The sequence below is a fragment of the Typopeltis vanoorti genome, chromosome 25 (assembly GCF_054136105.1).
Source record: "Typopeltis vanoorti isolate ZY-2024b chromosome 25, IOZ_Tvanoo_1.0, whole genome shotgun sequence".
NCBI lineage: Eukaryota > Metazoa > Arthropoda > Arachnida > Uropygi > Thelyphonidae > Typopeltis > Typopeltis vanoorti.
In genome coordinates, this window is record NC_143573.1 from 37856243 (window position 1) to 37874939 (window position 18697).

Sequence of the window (18697 nt, forward strand, 5' to 3'; positions counted from 1 at the left end):
AATGTTGGAAGTTTTTTCCTACTTGGTTAGACTATAATAAATTTAGTTTAATCCTTTATCCAAGTGTAAGCAAACAAAGTTTGCACCTGAAGTATCGTCAGGACTGGTAAAGGTGGATCAAGCTCTCATCACTCCTTGTCTCAAATATCTCCCATAATGCAAAGTACATCTCCTTGTGGACATGCATAATGCTATGCATTAAGGGAAGGACCACTACCCAGACCAGTAGTGGTACTGGTCTGGGTAATGGCCCTTCCCTTAATGCATAGCATTATACATGTCCGCAAGGAGATGTGTAATGTGCTTCACATTATGGGAGATACTGAGACAAGGAGTAATGAGAGTTTGGTCCACCTTTATCACGAGTTGTTTCAATCCTGAAGATACTTCAGGCACAAACTTTGTTTGCTTACACTTGGATAAAGGATTAAACTAAATTTATTATAGTTTAACCAAATGGAAAAAAACTTCCATCTTTCTCTAAATCCAGAGTAATTTAATAATAAGGTGATGCACCTTTTGTCAACTCGTATAGGTAAATATGACTTCTCCATTGCTTCTGCCTTAGTATCACCACTTCTGGGTCTGGCTCCCACTGATGAGTTCTCAATAAAGGTCGAAACCAGTTGGAAGTTTTAACTAAGGCTCGGCTGTCACCCAGGTCCTGAGTGTGTGTGTGGGGGGGGGGATGTAATGAACGGCAAGCCCTTGAAGTTAACTGAAGCACGGCCGTTGCTGTTACCCCTCAGGTGAGATATGAGCAAATGAGCTGCTGTGCTCATTGGTGGGGGAGAGCCAACCAGTTCTGAGAGTTCTCAGTGGCAGGGCAAGCCTGCTACTGAGGGGAACAACACTGAGTTTTTAGAGTTTGACCTGTACTTAAACATTCAATAAAGGTCAAAACCGGTAGTTGCCCTTCCCTTAATGCATAGTATTATACATGACCGCTAGGAGATGTGCTTTGCATTATGGGAGATACTGAGACAAGGAGTGATGAGCACTTGGTCCACCTTCACTACGAGTTGCCTCAGTCCTGAAGATACTTCAGGTGCAAACTGTTTGCTTACACTTGGATAAAGGATTAAACTAAATTTATTATTATTCTATATAATGTTTTCGATTTACAAAACACAATTGTATAATGTTTTGAACAGATTTTCTTTTGGCATCTTATAATTCTTTGCCAGAATTGCAAAACGTAAATACAAATCTACTTTATATTCCTTTGATTTCTCTAATTCTCACACTGTTTTATTTACTCTCCCCCTTTTTTTTACAGATAGTACTATGAACAACTTGATTCAAGTCATGCAGAATGTGACCATAATGAATTAACTGACTTTACATATAGAATAAATTTCAATACTGAATTGAAATTAACTCTGATTAAGAGAGAAAAGTTCATTAGTTACTAATGTTCCAAAAGACAGCATTAAAATTACCCAATTTAGTAATTTGGCTGAGGTGTTAATTTTGAACACTAACTTAGCTGTCATGTTCCTAATAATTATATACTATTGAAAGTCACTTATGGGGTGGTCTGAAAAGTTTTTGGCCTCAACCATAGATGGCAATACTATCAGCAAGTTTTTTTTTCTCTAAGTTAGTACATCTGTCATAAGCATCCTATCAAGTATTTTGTTTTATACAGTTATCTGAAGCAAAAGTGTTGTCTGTATCCCTTGAAATGGATAAAATTGAGTATTGTGTGGTTAAAATTCTTTGTAAAAGAAGGTTTAACGACAAAAGAAATTCATTTGAAGTTCATGAAAGTTTATGGGCACTCTTCTCCTTCATTTTCAACAATTAAGAAATGGGCTGCTGAGTTTAAACATGGCCGTACCAGCCTTGAAGGTAATCCATGTGAAGGACATCCAAAAAGCATAACACCACCAGAAATCATTGATCAAGTGCACGATATGGTACTGGATGACTGGTGAGTCAAAGTGTGTGAAATTGCTGAGACGATAGGCATTTCAAAAGAACATATATATATTTTACATGAAGAATTGCAAATGAAAAAGCTTTGCGCAAGATGGGTGCTGCGCTTACTCACAACAGATAAAAAACACACTTGCATGAAAATCTCTGAACAGTGCTTGGAGCATTTTAACAAGAATAAAACTGATTTTGTGCATCAATTTTAATATGGATGAGACTTGGATTCACCATTATACACCAGAATCCAAATAGCATGTTCAGCACCAAAGAAGACAAAGTTGGTTCCATCAGCAGGAAAGATCATGGCATTGGTGTTTTGGGATGCTAAAGGCATTTTCTTTATTAATTATCTTGAAAAAGATAAAACAATAACCAGGGAATATTATTCCGATCTTTTAACCACACTAGATGAAAAAATTCGTGAGAAAAGACCCGGTTTGCAAAAGAAAAAAAAAATCATCTTTCACCAGGACGATATAATTGCTCACAAAGATGTTTTAGCAATGGGAAAATTAAGGGATCTGCACTATGAATTGTTTGAACGTCCACCCTATTCCCCAGATTTGGCTCCTTCTGACTTCTATCTCTTCCCAAAACTAAAACTCTTCCTCCTGGTCAGCGTTTTTCTTCGAATCAAGAGGTAATTGCAGCTCTAGAGGAGTATTTTTGCAGATCTTACTGAGATCTGCAAAACCACTACAGGGACAGGATAAGGGAGATTATGTTGAAAAATAAAAATAATTTTGAAATTATAAATTTGTTTTTTCATTGTTAGGCCGAGAACTTTTCAGACCACTCTCATATTTTAAAAAGACACCAAATTAAAAATTCATGTGACGGAGCTACATATTCAAGGAATATAAACAAGGATTTCTACTTCAGTTTTATAACTATAAATAAATACTTAAACAAAAATTTAAGTTTTGTAGATCTGGAAAAGAATTATAAAGTGCCACAAGGATTTGTTTGAGGGGTAAAATGGAAAAATACATAATTGAATAATGTGCAAGTTACTGTACCATCATTTTAAATACAGTCAACTCTCACTAGAGTATACTCATAAGGACCATAGGAATGGTTTATTATAGTGAATTCCTTTTAGCACAGCATTGTACCTGTAAGATGGGCAATCTTTTCAGGTCCACAGGTCAGATTTTGTGCTCAAAAATGGCCACAATTTTAGGTTTTTATAATTAGTGGCACATATGTGTATCAAACTGGAGGCAATTCTATAAGCTTTTATAGAATTGCCCTTTAGTTTGATATTTAGGGTATAACATTTAAAAAAAGGCATTTAAAAAAAAATGCAGAAATAATACATACATATTTATGTATATATTATTTCTGCAAATAATACATACATAAATATATATGTATTATTTGCAGAAATGCACAAAGCATAAATTCATATTACAAACAGGACTACACTCATGAATATGCAGAGTTCAACTGATCATTGGAATGCTCCATGCCTAGCACAGATTGCAAATTATCTGTGTGGCTCATGCTACCTACTCCCTATTATGCCACGTGCTTTTCTAGTTTAGTGTGATGAGTTTAAGGATATTTAATGTTTTTATAGATAAACACCTCTATTGTAATGACCAGAACCGGTGCTAGGGTCTTTGCCGCTCGCATGCAATTTCTATCTAAGCGCCCCTGTAACGATTCAGGTGTGTGTGGTTCTTTTATGATAATAAAAATTTAAATTATTTGAAATTTCTTAAATAAATTTTGACAGAACAGCCACATGTTGGTTCGCTAAATGTAACGAACTGGGGGTGTTGACAAGGCAGGATAATCGTTAAAAACTCAAATATTCAAAAAATTCTCAAAAGTTAAAGCAAATTTTGATAAAGCCACTTCACTTTAATCGTTGAATATAATGATACAGGGATTATAGCCTTCTCACCAACCCGAATCGCTAACAAAATTAAAATGAATTTTAATTAAAGTTAAAATTTATTTGAACTAAAGTTTAAAAAATTCTTACATTTTACAAGTTACTAAATTCTTAATAACTTGTAAAAATTTTTTAATAATTTTTATAACTGGAACTATCTTTTAGGAAAATAAAAGAAACTCAAGATAGATGAGAAAATAATTCAGAAATAATTAGAACATTTAATATAAGTATTCAAAAAAATAACATCTTTACAGAAGAACAGAAAATAAATTAAATTACATAAAATATACTTGAAATTTTTTAAATTAAAATTTTAGGGTTTTTGATTTCATATTCACAAAATTAGAAATAATGGTCTTAACATCTAATTCCGCACATATATCATTTTCAATAGCTATTAATGCCAAACTAACAAGCCTTTTTTGTGACATACTTATTCTTAAGTAGGTTTTAATCAATTTCAACTTGGAAAAGGAACGTTCACCGCTCGATACACTAACAGTGTAAGGTTAATAGTATTCTTAAAGCAATTGAAAAGTTAGGGAAAGATAAATTATTGGACACAATAAAATTAAGAATATCGAAAGAGTTTTGAATATTTAAATTATCCTTCTGAAAAATATCCAGGAAAGCACATAACTCATCATGTAGTTCTACTGCATTTATGTCTTTATTGTCGCCATCCTTCAAGAGAATCTCTAAATCGTCACAATTTTTCATAAATCTTCGTTATTAATTTGTAGTAATCTATACAAGAAATTGAAATTATCATAATATGTTTTTAGTTGTTCAAAATGTTCTATTAACGAACACATTGCAACGTCTAGAAGTGTATAAAACACATTCACTCTAAATTTATCTTCTGCCAATTGTGACGTTTCATCATAATCCTCGTAGTCAAATTGTCGTGTCTTCTTTCGTCGTCGAACTTCCATACCAGTTTTAAATTCTTGTTCTCCATCCATCTCTTCACTCAGTTCTTTTGCCGTTTTTAGAACTTCTTTAAAATTTGTATCGGATCGACACTCTTGTAAGAATATTTTTAAGTTTTCGATAGATTCTAAAGCAAGTGTAATGTTCATATTTTTGTCTTGAAGCATTTTACCCACAGGGTTTATTCTGTTAAGTAAATCATGCCAAGTTATAAGAGAGCAAATAAATTTGTAGTCCTTTATTTTAGCACATAATGTTTGTGCTTCATGCTGAGTTTCTTTATTAAAATTTTCATTATTTAAAATTTCAAAAAGTGCATCATAAATTTCTCCTAACTGATATCGTAGAGGGCGGATTTAATTTTACTTTCCCATTGCTTTTCTGATGGCTGTTTCAATGTTAATTTTTTTTATAAACTTTAAAAGGATTGCCCAACATTTGTGAGAAAATGAAAAGAAATTGTATATTTCTTGAATAATTGCAAAGAACCTAATTGTATCTGTATTCACTTTGGCTGCATCGTTAATGATTAAATTTAGAGTATGAGCAGCATATGGTGCGTAAAAAGTTCGAGGATTTTTGTTCAAAAGCAAATTTTGGAGTCCATATTTTTTCCCTTTCATATTTGTCCCATTGTCATCCCCTTGACCTCGCATGTCTTCAATGGGAATGTTCCTTTATTGTTGCACATAAACCACATCCTGTGGAATCGGATATCTGCAAAACCTAAAAAGTTTTCCCTGATCTTGACAATTCTATTGTCACAGAAAACAGAATTTAAAGTTTCAGAATAAATGAGCCATGTTCTTGGCACGAGCTCCCCGTTTTCCATTTTTTTATTATAATACGTGTCGCCAAATTTACGACAATATGTATCTTTGGGATATATTATATTTTTCTTTTGAACAGGCCCCCATTTCAATTAAAACAACTTGTAATTTTTCGTCAGTATTTCCCCACTCACTTGGATCTTCTAAATTTACAGAGACTAACAATGTGTTAGTTTCGTGGTCAACTACAACTAAATCTTCTCCTAACTGTTTTTCACTTAAATCATGCATCTTGTTATCTTGTTCAATAGTTGCAATAGTACTTTCATGCAAACTGGATGATGTGCACAGTTCTTCAACTCTGATTTCTGATGTATCGAGTTGGTTACAATCTGCATCAGGTGTTGTGTCAGAAAAAGAGCTGACTCACTATTTGTAAGCCATCTTGTTTCCGATCCAACACACAGCGACAATTAGACCTAAGGATAAGGACATGCTTATGCCTCCAGAGACAGGGCTAAGAGAGTGTTGTACATATGTTCACTCAAAAGTGTATCAAACCGACTGAGATTGTTAATATTAAGTAAACCTAGGAAATCTTATTTAGAATTGATAATGTCTGTGTAAAATAAGCATAGGGAAATTGTGGCTCAGGACCGAAATTGTCATTATTAAATGTGCATAAGAGATCTTAGAACTATGTCAAAACAGTTCGGAGTTGGGGTGACCACTCGGCCGTGGCTAAGAGTATGATGTAGTCACCGAGAGAGGATGCTCACATTGGTAATATAAGGCACGGCGCGAGACTCAAACGCTCTCTCATTTTCTGTTCCTGTGTTCCCGTCCAATCCTGGATAGCTATGGAAGCTTGTCACCGGTGCCCAGCAACAATCTCCCAGTTGCTGTTGTACCGAGTCGAATAAAGCCACCAAAGGAATGAAGTCAGAATTCCAGTAAAGAGCCGTTGGTAAGCTATGCCAATGTGAAGTCAGCGAAGGGCAACCTTCGAAGATAGTGGAAGTTACAATCTGCATTAGGTGTTGTGTCAGAAAAAGAGCTGACTCACTATTTGTAAGCCATCTTGTTTCCGATCCAACACACAACGACAATTAGACCTAAGGATAAGGACATGCTTATGCCTCCAGAGACAGGGTTAAGAGAGTGTTGTACATATGTTCACTCAAAAGTGTATCAAACCATTAACCATTTGCCAGTATTTTTCTGTGATCTATGAAGAGAATGTTTGGAGTTCTAGAAGCCAAAATGATATTCTCATTCTCAATAACCAAATGAATCCTTTACATTTATGATCAGTGCTCCAATGTTCTAGGCCGTAATAAAGGAGTTTGTCCTGACCTGAAACATAGTGGAAGTAAGTCGCTGATGCCACAGAAACACGTGGTGAGAAAATACGGAAGTCTTGCATATCGAAAGTGAAAGCGTGGAGGGAAGTCACGGAAACTCCATGAAAGGAACAAGGTGGTAATGTACAATTTTTCATACTCATTATAGAATTGTAATCGTAAAAGGAATAGGAACCAAGGATTTAAGGAGCTCCACACATTAACTTACCCATAGTGCCTAAAAGACTGCTTGGACTGATCTGTCTGTGTCAAATAAGCTGGTGCCACTCTAAGCTTGTGCTGAGAAAGGAACCTAACCTTCGAACTGTTTGTCAGGAAGAAGCTATATGATATAATGTTAGATATTAGCCTGAATTTTAATTAAGTTGTGGGGGATAGAGCTTGAGCACGAATTAGATTATTTTTCCATGTTAAAATACAAGACGGAATGCGTCTGACATATTTTGTATAAAGTTTGTATATAATTGTGCTCAGAAGTGGCCATTGAGTAACCCTGTATGGAATAATCGAGTCTGAACATAATAATGTAACAGAGATATAGGATTGTTTCATTTAAACATAAGATTTGAAATTTTGGATATCTTAACCTAAAGATGGGAGGAAAGGGAGTTCAGACTCTCTAGCATTGAAATTATTACAGTGTATCTATGCAAGTGTTTATAATAAATGTATTTCTTTATATCAAAGTTCATGAGTCTGTTGTCTCTGAGATTGAATTACCACTTATAAAACTTTCGGACCTGCATAAGTGAAGGGGGAAGCAATTTACGTAAGAAAGAAAAGGGGGGAGCCATGACTGCACATCACGTGATCCCTTTGTTGTTTAGTGTTATTTATTTGAGTATCAGAATTTAGTTGCTGGCTGGTGCAGTCGTTCTAAACAAAATATAAATTTGTCAGCAATGAAATAACTGATATGCATGAGAGATAAATAATAGTTATATAGAATAACATGATATAAGAGAAAAAGCAAAAGTGACACGAGGCGGGACATAACACAGGATATTTTAATATTTTAACAAATTTCTTAAATACCCCAGTTTGTTTCTTAATATCTGCTTCTTTTGCAGCATGATGCTTGCGATTTTGTGCACCGAATAACTTTTTTTTAAATTTTTGATTCCATTTCTATTTTATACCCATAAGAAATTATTACACAACACAACATAGAGAGGAAATAATAGTCCACACTGCGCTACTGTCAGTAGCCTACTGAGATGATACCGTATGACTGGTTAACTAGCAACAAATGTTTTGTACGAAAATTCGTTTCTGCGCATAAAAACTGTTCACCGTTTCACTTTAGATAGACTGCAGTAGATACAACATTCTGCAGGCAAGCATTTAGCCTGCTCTCGCTGCAAAATTGTAAACAGCCGGCTGATCGAAGAGGCGGCAATATACAATTTTTTTTAATTTTTATTCGGTGTATCTGGCCTTATTTATTTTAATATTGATCATTCTAAGAAATTTTTGTTTTTATGATAAAAATTTTGTTTCTTAAAAATGAACTTATGAACCATGCCCCGGCGGCACCGCCCTCTTTGTAGCGCCGCCCGCATGCCCGTTTCCACTGGCCCTGGTAATGACATACTGAAAAGTATGTCATTACCAGGGCATGCATATACATAATAATAATTGTTAGCATGCATATACATAAATCCTCCTTTCTGCCAATTTTTGTTTTAAAAAAACAAAACAAAAAAACTCACAACCCTGGCCCACAGACTTTAGGACACCCATGGCTAATATTACATAATTTATTACTATAAATTCAACACAGGGAGTTTTTTTTTTTAATACAAAGCTAAATTGCATTTTTATTTCCTGTGCAATACTTCTTATGCAGTTCTAAAAAGAAATAAAATCATAAAGTTTGTAAGCTTCTAATACATTAGGTGCCTGAGGTACCACTTCAGACTTCCTATTAATATTAATAAATATAGTAATGGTCTCACATTGAATTCATGATTCACCTAATGATATTTCCCAAACATCCACCAAAGTGGGATGTAAAATCAATCTGTTAGCTGGGGAGAAGAGATGTTATCTACTTGTAAGATTAAAAAAAAAAAAAAAAAACCATAAGTGCTGTGCTTGTTAAGATCTTGTTCTTCTTACACTGGATCTTGTAACTCTCAGCAATGTAGAATAATACTAAATATTTGGCTACTTTTGGCTATTATTTTTTTTTAATATGACAGGTGATTATAAAAAGCAAATTTCATAATTCAAAAATTTTAAATATTTGAATGAATATTCACTTAAGAGATGAAAAATCAAAATACCATCTTTTGAGAATTTTTTTTTATTTTCAATAAAATGCATTTATGTGGAATAGCAGTATGCTACTTTAAATTCACTATCTTTCCTTAATAACTGTTTTTTATGATAGAGATGATCATCTATATCAATCTGGAAGCCAAATAACATATAAAGAGTGAGCACTGAAGACAACAGCAGCCTGTCCAAACACATCACTGGATAGAACCAAAGAATTATAGATATTGCTGTGAAGCTTGGATGGCGCATGTGATTATACAATCTACGTAACCTTTCTGACTTAAATGCAAGAGGATCCGCAAGGCCTTGCATTTCATAATAAACCTGAAATACATTCAAGAGTTATATTTCAATGTATTTATGTAACAAAAACATTTTAAGAAAAGCTTTACATACAATATAAGGTGATTCAAATTAGCAAGCTAAGCATAATACATAACTGTAATTTCTCTAATGAACTATGGGTTGAGTTTTACAAGAGCTGCAGAATGCATATAATTAAAAGTTATTTTGTAATCACATAAATAACTAAAAAGTTGTAAGGGCCAAGAATTGGTATAGTGGTGTTGTTTACAGAATCTCATGCAAATGGAACCAGCTAGAAATATACTGAATTATGACCATGAGTTGTATTAACTGCTTGATGATTTAAATTATCTGTTTTATGGAGGCAGGGGGCTGAATTTCTTGGAAGAAAAATCTGCTACCTTTATGAGATTAACTCACACCTTCAGCTGAAAAGCCCTTATGTTCCATGTCCTGAAAAGGATTCGAAACCGATTATCCAATCAAAGGACAACATCATTGTTTTGAGTGTGCCAAGTGTGATAGCATATGGGCAGCATATTGATAAGGATTAAATATACATTTGCATTTTAATTTAAGCTGACATTTAAAATTAAAAATTCATTCATGCTATTCTAAAAAATAAATTGAATGCTAACACTGAAAAAGTGTCAAGTGCTGGCCATTGAAAGAAAGTTTTGCAGTTTGAAAATTGAAGCATTTTTCAGGAGAAACTGATTTATGATCTCAAATGAAACATTATTTTTCTTTCCAGCCAAACAGAATGGATAGTAATATCCTTGATCTTGAACTGAATTATGGACTTTTTTTTTATGAGAAGGGGATAAAATTTGTTGTTCTTTCTCATTCAATAAGAAAACTCAGAGAAATGGAAGACCAATATTATTACCAACTCACAAGGCTAATAAATCTGATAATTTAAAATTACTAATTAAATTATGATGCTCTAACATTATAGTAATACTACAGGCTTTTATTCTTTTTATCATCAATTTCCTGATAAGTACTGTACCTTGCAATGATGATCTGCTCGAACACTTTTCAAATATGATCAATACCCAATTATACAATGCTGCATTTGATCATACAATGGTTTTACCAACATGATGCTCTTGCGAATCAACCGATGTGCAAGTTTTGTGAACTAACTGTTTGTTACAACATCATTGCTCACTACATCTTTTTGCATTTTGGTGTTTTGCTATGAGTTATAAATTGTTTATAACATATTTTATTTTACTGTTGTTAATATTGCTACTGTTTCCATTGAAACAAAAGATGTTAACCTGCTATATCGAATATGAGAGTATTACATTATTACCAATCTATCACCAATTTTCCTCCCGGTTAGTCTATTATTTGTCAGCACTCCAATATTGTCATATCTAACATTTCAGTCGTCCAGGCACTTCTGATTGAATCCATGCACCTTGATTTTCATTTTTCTTCTGCCAAGTTGGCATCAAACACTAGTTTTGTTAACCTTTCCTTTCTCATTCTGTTTAAGTACCTATGTCACCTTAGATTAGACTTGCTCACTTATTCTCGAAAGCTAACAATGTCAAGTTCCTTCATAATATCTTTATTTTTGATGAGTCTACTACTGATGCCATCTGTTCACTCACTCTCTTAATCTTTCACATTTGTGGTCTCCAATCTTTGATCAACCGCTTTATTTCTAATCAACTCTCAGATCCATAACTTAAACTATGAATATTGGTTTGAATATACTGTTAGTAGTTGGCTAATTTCTCCTTTATTACACAAATTTATTCAACAGGCATTCCCTCCTTGTCGGGCACCTGTTCAAGGTGGAGGGGAACTCTCAATAATGCTATTGGCCCTTTTCATTCTTCCTTTTTTTTTTTTTTTTTTTTTTACTATCCTGTCTTTTATACCACCATCACTAGGATTCAACATCCTGGCACCATGGAAAACATGGTGTCAAGGACACCAGAAAGGGGGATGCCAGTAGTCATGCACTATTTTGGTCTCTGCTTCAGCAAGACAGACAATCCTGGAAGAGTCTGCCCAGGATCAACTGGCTAATAAGCTTGCTTGTAAACTCACCTGATTAGGTAACTATGACATTTCATTTCAGAACACATTTATTGCTTGCCAGTTAGTGGGCATTCATGTGTGGCTCTGTAGTGGGTGAGGAGCTCTGGCAGCAGACAAAAAAATCCATTCACTGTGATTCCTTCTCAAACATTTCAAAAGTACTCACAAGATCCAAAACAAGTAGATACATCATTTGATAAGTAAAAAGTGAAAGATATCTGATACCAGTATCAATGTACCGATGAAAAGCCAATAGGGAATTATACTACCCTTCTTTATTCCAAAGGGTTTAGAAGGATTGGCAGGATCTCTCAACTGTTAAGAAATTACATTCTGGTGATATCTTTGTGAAAACATCATGTCAGTAACATTCTGAGAAACTGCTGAAAGCAATATCAATGGATAGGATACCAATCATAGTAGCACCTCATAAAACACTGAACTTTTTTAGAGGAGTGATATTAGAATGAGATCTCAATGTCACCCCTTGATAAAGATGGAGTGACAGGTATGTGGCACATTCTGATATGTAAGGATGGTCACCTGCTTCCTACCAGGAATATCATCTTCACTTCCGACACATCTAACCAGCATCTGTAAAAGCAGGGTATCTGGATTACTCTGTTAGGCTGTACACTCCTATTCCCCTGAGATTCTTTAAAAGTCAGAAATATGGGCATGCCCAAACTGCCTGTTGTGGCACTACTATCTGTGCCTGATCAGGCAGTAAAAAATATAATAAATCATGCTTTCCCAATGAAGCTAAATGTATCACCTATCAGGAAGATCATCCAGCCTATTCATGTGCATGCTGGTGGTGGAAGGATGAAAAGGAATACAAAAGATTAAAACCGAACAAAATATATCATATCAGAATGCTAAACGGAAGTTAGTCACCATCACACATCTTGAAATCCCCTTATGCTGAGAAGGTGGCGATTAAGAAAATATCAACAGCAACTCAAACTTTTATGTCTATTCCACCATACTTGAACTTTATGATTGTGAGTGCTCCTGACATAACTCCAAAAATGGTTTCATTTGAAGAGAAACCATTCGTCAAAAAATTGTAGCAAGGATATCACTGAAAGATAAAACACCAGACACCTCCCACATAAAAAATATACTTATAAATTAAATTTTAACAAATTATACTGAAGCATATGAGATGATGTACTGATTTTTTTTTTCTGGAGGAAGAGATGGACGCTGGTCTTCCATACTTCACAAAATTAAATAATACTGTATTTACTCGAATATAATTCACACTTTTTTCCCAAAAATTAAAGGTAAAAAGTTGTGGTGCAAGATATATGTGGAGATTTTCAGAAACTAAAGTTTTTCAGAAAAAATAAATAAATTATTTATAATTACATTCTGAGCATTCATTATGATTTATAATTGCTCACATTATTTATAAAATGAATGCATGTAAATTTTAATTATCAACATTATTTATGCAATCAGCCGCTCACTTTCATCATGTGATATATTTGAATCTAGTGAGAATGCTTCTGTAATTAAATTAAAACAAATAGTTTCATCACTGCTTGTCCTTTTATCATTTTGGAATCATAAGATCACCATGATTTATCATAAGATCACTATTCACTATGGCTACTTCCATCTCAAGAGTGGTTATTTTGTATGCATTGGCATCTACCCAAATAGTGTCATCTTTGCTCCCATCCAGGGCATTACAGATGCCAGTTTTTAAAAAAAACTCTTGGCAATTATTTCAGGCAAAATCATGTCCCAAGCTCTAAAACAACATTCACCATCTATTTCTTAAGTTTTAAACTTTAAGAAATAGATAGTGAATGTTGCATATACCTAGCACAATCATGTGCTAGGTATATGCAAAACTTTCATTTCTTTTTTCGTAAAGTAAAATCAGGGGCGCAAGATATACATGAATAAATATAAATCTGATAAAGGTAAGCTCTCAACCTCTCAGAAATTGGACAAGTCTATAAAGCCAAAATTAAAAAAATAATAAAATAAAATAAAATACAATGGAATACAATGTCATAGTTTTTTCCAAAATAGCAATGAAGATTCTGCTATAGAAGAAACACACTATTCTGTTTCTGTCTGCAGGAAACATTTAAAACCCAGTGAGAACCCCGTATATTATTTGTAGACAGAACAAGATAAGATCCTGCTTGTGATAGAGTGCCTACTAGGGTAGCTAATCATACTCCTTTCCAACAAGTCCAGCTTAATACTGCTCTGGATGCAGTAGCAATTTGCCTGTGCGATTTCTTATTATAGTATGTTCAATTTATTTACCACTGGGTACTGAGTTAAATGAAATCAATCTTGATAACCTTATCTTGCAAATGCCTGAGCCCATACTTCTTATGGGTGACTAATATGCAAATCACTCTATGGAATAGTGCCAATACAAATAGATAAGGTCACATCATTGAGCAAATGCTTGACAATAATGTCTTCTCCCTTCTGAATAATAGACTCAATACTTTCTTCCATATTCCTACCAGCTCATATTCTGCAAGATCTTACAATCTGCACTCCCAGTTTTCCACTGCTCATGTGGGATGTAGAGAACATATAAGCAATCATTTTTCTGTTATGTTATTTGCACTACATCCTCAGAGGAACATGTTCTCCAACACAAATGCACATGTGGAAAACAGACCAGGCTGAATAGAATACGTTTTCCCATCTTGCAAAATTTTAATTTTGATGCAGTCAGTGAAACAGTGAAGTATGTAATAGATTGTATTGTCCATTGTCCAGGAAGCAATATCTGCAATTCCTAATAAACATCTTGGTAGAATCATGAGTGCTAAGCAGCTAAAAGAGATCAGGATAAAGCATGGAGTATATTTTGTAGGTACCCTATCGCATCAAATATTGATGCTTTCAAACATGCTCAGACCAAAGCAAAACCGTCTTGAATCCAGTTTATTTACTTCATCTATTAATCAAACAGGTTCAAAAACTTTATGGGAAAAAATTTGGAAAATGAGAGCAAGATATAGAACACACCATCTACCTTGCATCATAATGGATGTATTGTTATTGAATCAAAAGCCACCACCAACATTTTGGGAGAAAATTTTGCTAAAATGTCAGCAATGTCTTCATATCATCCTGAAAGAAAAATACAGTGGCTAAACTTCTCTACAAATGGACCCTACAACTAGCCATTTTCTGGTAGATAAACTTATAAGTTGGTTACTCATTACTTATTTTTCAGGAAATAAGTATATTAAAATATTAATTATAAAAACTTTAATTAATACTTTCCTATATTTCGGCAACATTACATTGCCTTCATCAGGGTTCACAAAAAACAAGATATACATGAGAGCACTAATGCTGGGCTAATGAGGTTAAAGAAAGGCAACCAAAGTCAGGCCTAGAGTCAAAACAGCACTCCCTAGTGGGCTAAATTGGGCTGTTGGACTGAAGATCTGAGTATCAGTGCTTCCCAAATTTGGGGCAGTCTCATGCACCCAAATTTGTTGATGTTCGAAAGGTTTTTCAGGACAGAGGCAGATTTAAGGAATAGCCTTTCATATTTGTACTTGCTGCAGTGTAATAGAGTGGCCTTCTTCCAGCGTATCTTGTAGTGGGTGTTCAAAGCATGGTCAAGTCCTGAGTGGCAATACTGGTAGAAAACTGAATGTAGTCCTTGTATTCAGAAATTCTGATATTGGCTGGCATGCCTGTTTGGCCATAGTAGAGTAGTTTATAACTGCAAGGAACCTGGTAGGTCTAGGGAATGTGGCTGGTCTTTGGTGGAGCAGATAAGAGATGCCAATTTTTCATGTGGTGTGTAAGTGGTTGTAAGGTTGTATTTCCTTTGGATTTTTGTCAAATTTTCAGATGTGCCTCAGATATATGGAATGGTGATAGATCTTGAGTAAGCTCTGCTCTGAAGGGGGAGAGTTGTTGCAGTTATAGGGTTTCAATATTTTTTGGGGAAAATATTAATTAAAGTTTTTATAATTAATATTTTAGTATAAACTGTTTCCTGAAAAATAACTAGCCATTTGTTAAGGAGGAACTGAAAAGGGCACTATTAGTCTCTCGTCCCAGTGCAGTAAGATCTGATGACATCCATTATGAGATTATAAAACATCTTCCATCACCTTCTCTGGATCTCCTTCTCTTACTGTACAACATTGATTTCTGGCATAAGTCAATTGTGATTAGCATTTCAAAACCAGGAAAGGATTCAAGACAAGCAATCAAGTAACGACCTATCACACTACCCATCTGTCTTTGTAAGATATTGGAGAAAATTGTAAATGAGAGATTGTCTGGTACTTAGAAAGTAATAAACTTCTTCTCAACACATAATATAGCTGGAATGAACTTTTAATGGGATTATATTGATCAAGTGCATATAATAAACAACTATGTTATACCAACTACCAACTTTGGCTGTTGGCATCTTCAGGGTACATAACTGATGTAAGGCACTAAAAAGTAAAAAACTATAAAAAAAAGTAAAAAATCGGTTGATTACAAACTATAATCAACTGATTCCAATTATATTAAACAAAGAACAGAGCACGTACAATATATGCAAAGAGTGTGCATGATCTCACTTGTTGTTATTTAGGAACGTTCTATAGTTGGAACTGTAATTCAGTTCTGGCGAGTTGAGAGATCTAATAAGGGTCTTCCAGATCACGGGTAAGATTAGTCCCTGGTTCCTGTTAAGGTTTTGTATACAGCGGGCAACTGTTGTGGCCTCTTTAAAAATTCGGGAGCGGAAGTCCTCCTCCATGTAAGGAATTGTGCTTCTATCCCACTCTATGGTATGGTTCGTTCTTCAGAAATGAAAAGCTAACCCTGATTTTTCTTCTCTGTTATTATTGACAAAATAATAACAGAGAAGTTATTATAATATAGCTTTAACATAACATAGTTTTTGTAGACACCATTCAATGTTGAACCATTTGTCTGTTTAGAAACAGGTATAAGAGACTTTCCTGAAACAACAATAACCTGGTTTCAGAGTTCTTTAACATGGGGAAAAAATGCTTGTGATACAGCCTGGAGATATGGCATGTTTAAAAGAACTCTTTAATCTTGGTCTCAATGAACAATTTCCTGTTTTTATTAAAAAGTTTCCGTTCAGTCAAGTCTTCTGACACTAGCAATATGAGGATAACTGAAACACAACTTCAACAAGCAATCGATCATGTTCTCTTTTCATGGACTCTTAGTAATGGGTCAAAGTTTTCAGGAAAAAGTTCTGCCACTTCTGCCAAAAAAGGTATTCTGCACCCAGATCCTGATTTAAGAATGGGCCCAAGTATTATTCAAAGTAGCACCAGATGCCAAATTCTTGGGTGTCATCTTTGACAGAAAGCTTACATTTCTTACACACATTCATCAACTTAAAAAAAAATACAAAAGAGCACTGAACATTCTTCACATTCTGTGCTCTACAGAATGGGGTTGCAGATTGATATTCCTTGTTCCGACTTTATCATGCTTTACAGTCAGAGCTTGATTATGGGTCCTAGGTTTATGGTTCTGCAAAGAAGAGCACTCTAATGGGTCCTATCCATTATGAGGGTATACAAATGGTTACCGCTGCTTTTCACATATCGTCCATTCAAAATCTTTACGTCAAAGAAAATGAAACTGCTTTTGCTTCGAAGAAAACAGTTCTCTTAATTATGCCTTAAAAATAAAGTCTCTTCCAGAACATCCAATATGGAAAATAATTTTTTTTATCTATGTTGGGAAGCCTCAGAATTATACATATCAAACTGTCATGCATCCCTTTGGTGTGCATGCAAAAGGGATTGTATGGCATTCCTCCAATTGTATTGAAGGTTTGTGCACCAGAACTGACTCCTATTCTATGCTGCCTGTACATACTGGTATCTATTACACAGCTTGGAAATTGGCCTATATTCAATGTATTCCAAAAAAAAAGGGCTACAAATCACTGCCATCTAACTACTGCCCTATCTCACTCACCTCAGTCCTTTCTCGAGAAACTGATGTTTCTCAAGAAAGCCATCAATTCCCAACTCCTACACTACCTTGAAAGCACCCAGCTATTAAGTGACCACCAGTATGGATTCCATTGCTGCCAATCAACAGGACATCTACTCCCATATCACCCATCTCTGGACAAATGCCATGGAGAAATTTGGCGAATCTCAAATGGATGCACTACCAGACTGGGTCTGGCAGAAAGGCCTGCTAAGCAGACCTCTATCATTTGGATTGTCTCAGGATTTCTGCAATTGGATTGCCAGCTTTCTGTCTGGACACACACTATGTGTGATAGTAAACAGTTCCTTATCCTCTCACTATCCAACTAATACTGGGGTTCCACAAGGTTCTGTTCTCTCATCAACCCTTTTCCTTCTGTATATGAATGACCTTCTTCAGTTGACCTCCACCCCAATACACAGTTTTGCAGACAACAGCACACTGCACTCCTCCCTTTCATTTGATAAACCTTACTCTATATAACTTACCTCAACCTACAGAACATCAACCAGCATTGCCCTCAATTCTGATCTCCAAGCCATCCTCCAACGGGGCTCAGATAACCTTGTCAGTTTCAATGCTAATAAAACCCAGTTCTGACTTATTTCTCACAAAAAAGAACCATTTTCTCCCAGTATTATTTTTGATAACACTCAAATTTCTAGACAAGATGAGATTTCTCTTTTGGAAGTATCCTGACATCAAGCCTCTCCTAGTATAAACACATCACAACGACTGCATCTTCAGCTTCCAAAAAAACTAGGATTTCTCTTTTGTTCAAGACATTACTTCCACCTTTGAACAGCTGTTAACCGTATACAAATCACAAATCCACCCTGCTATTGAATACTGCTTTCACATTTGGAGTGGGACACCTAAGAGCTGTCTCAAAATGCTTGAATCGATATAGAAGAGAGCAATTAGATTGATTAAGGACCCATCTCTTACCCCCCCCCCCACACACACTTTTACACAGATGTTTGGTCTCTGCAACTTATTCTATAAATATTTCCATGGCAAATGTTCATTTGAGTCTGCACGGTTAGCCTAGTAGCTATGCGCTTCGCAACCATATACCTGGGGAAGGAGTGTCCTAGGTTCAATTCCCGTCGGTGACGTGAGGAGCTGAAGGATCT

At 35.0% G+C, this 18697-nt stretch overlaps 1 protein-coding gene across 1 annotated transcript in view; it reads right to left on the minus strand.

Moving 5' to 3' along the window:
- Nucleotides 1–9201: 9201 nt before the first annotated feature.
- Nucleotides 9202–18697, minus strand: part of LOC150092671 (nurim homolog) — a 93901-nt gene continuing 84405 nt past the window's right edge. Inside the window, exon 4 of the mRNA XM_090414668.1 lies at nt 9202–9521. Coding sequence (XP_090270794.1) covers nt 9243–9521 — 279 coding nt within the window. The 3' untranslated portion in view covers nt 9202–9242. The remainder of the gene's footprint in view (nt 9522–18697) is intronic.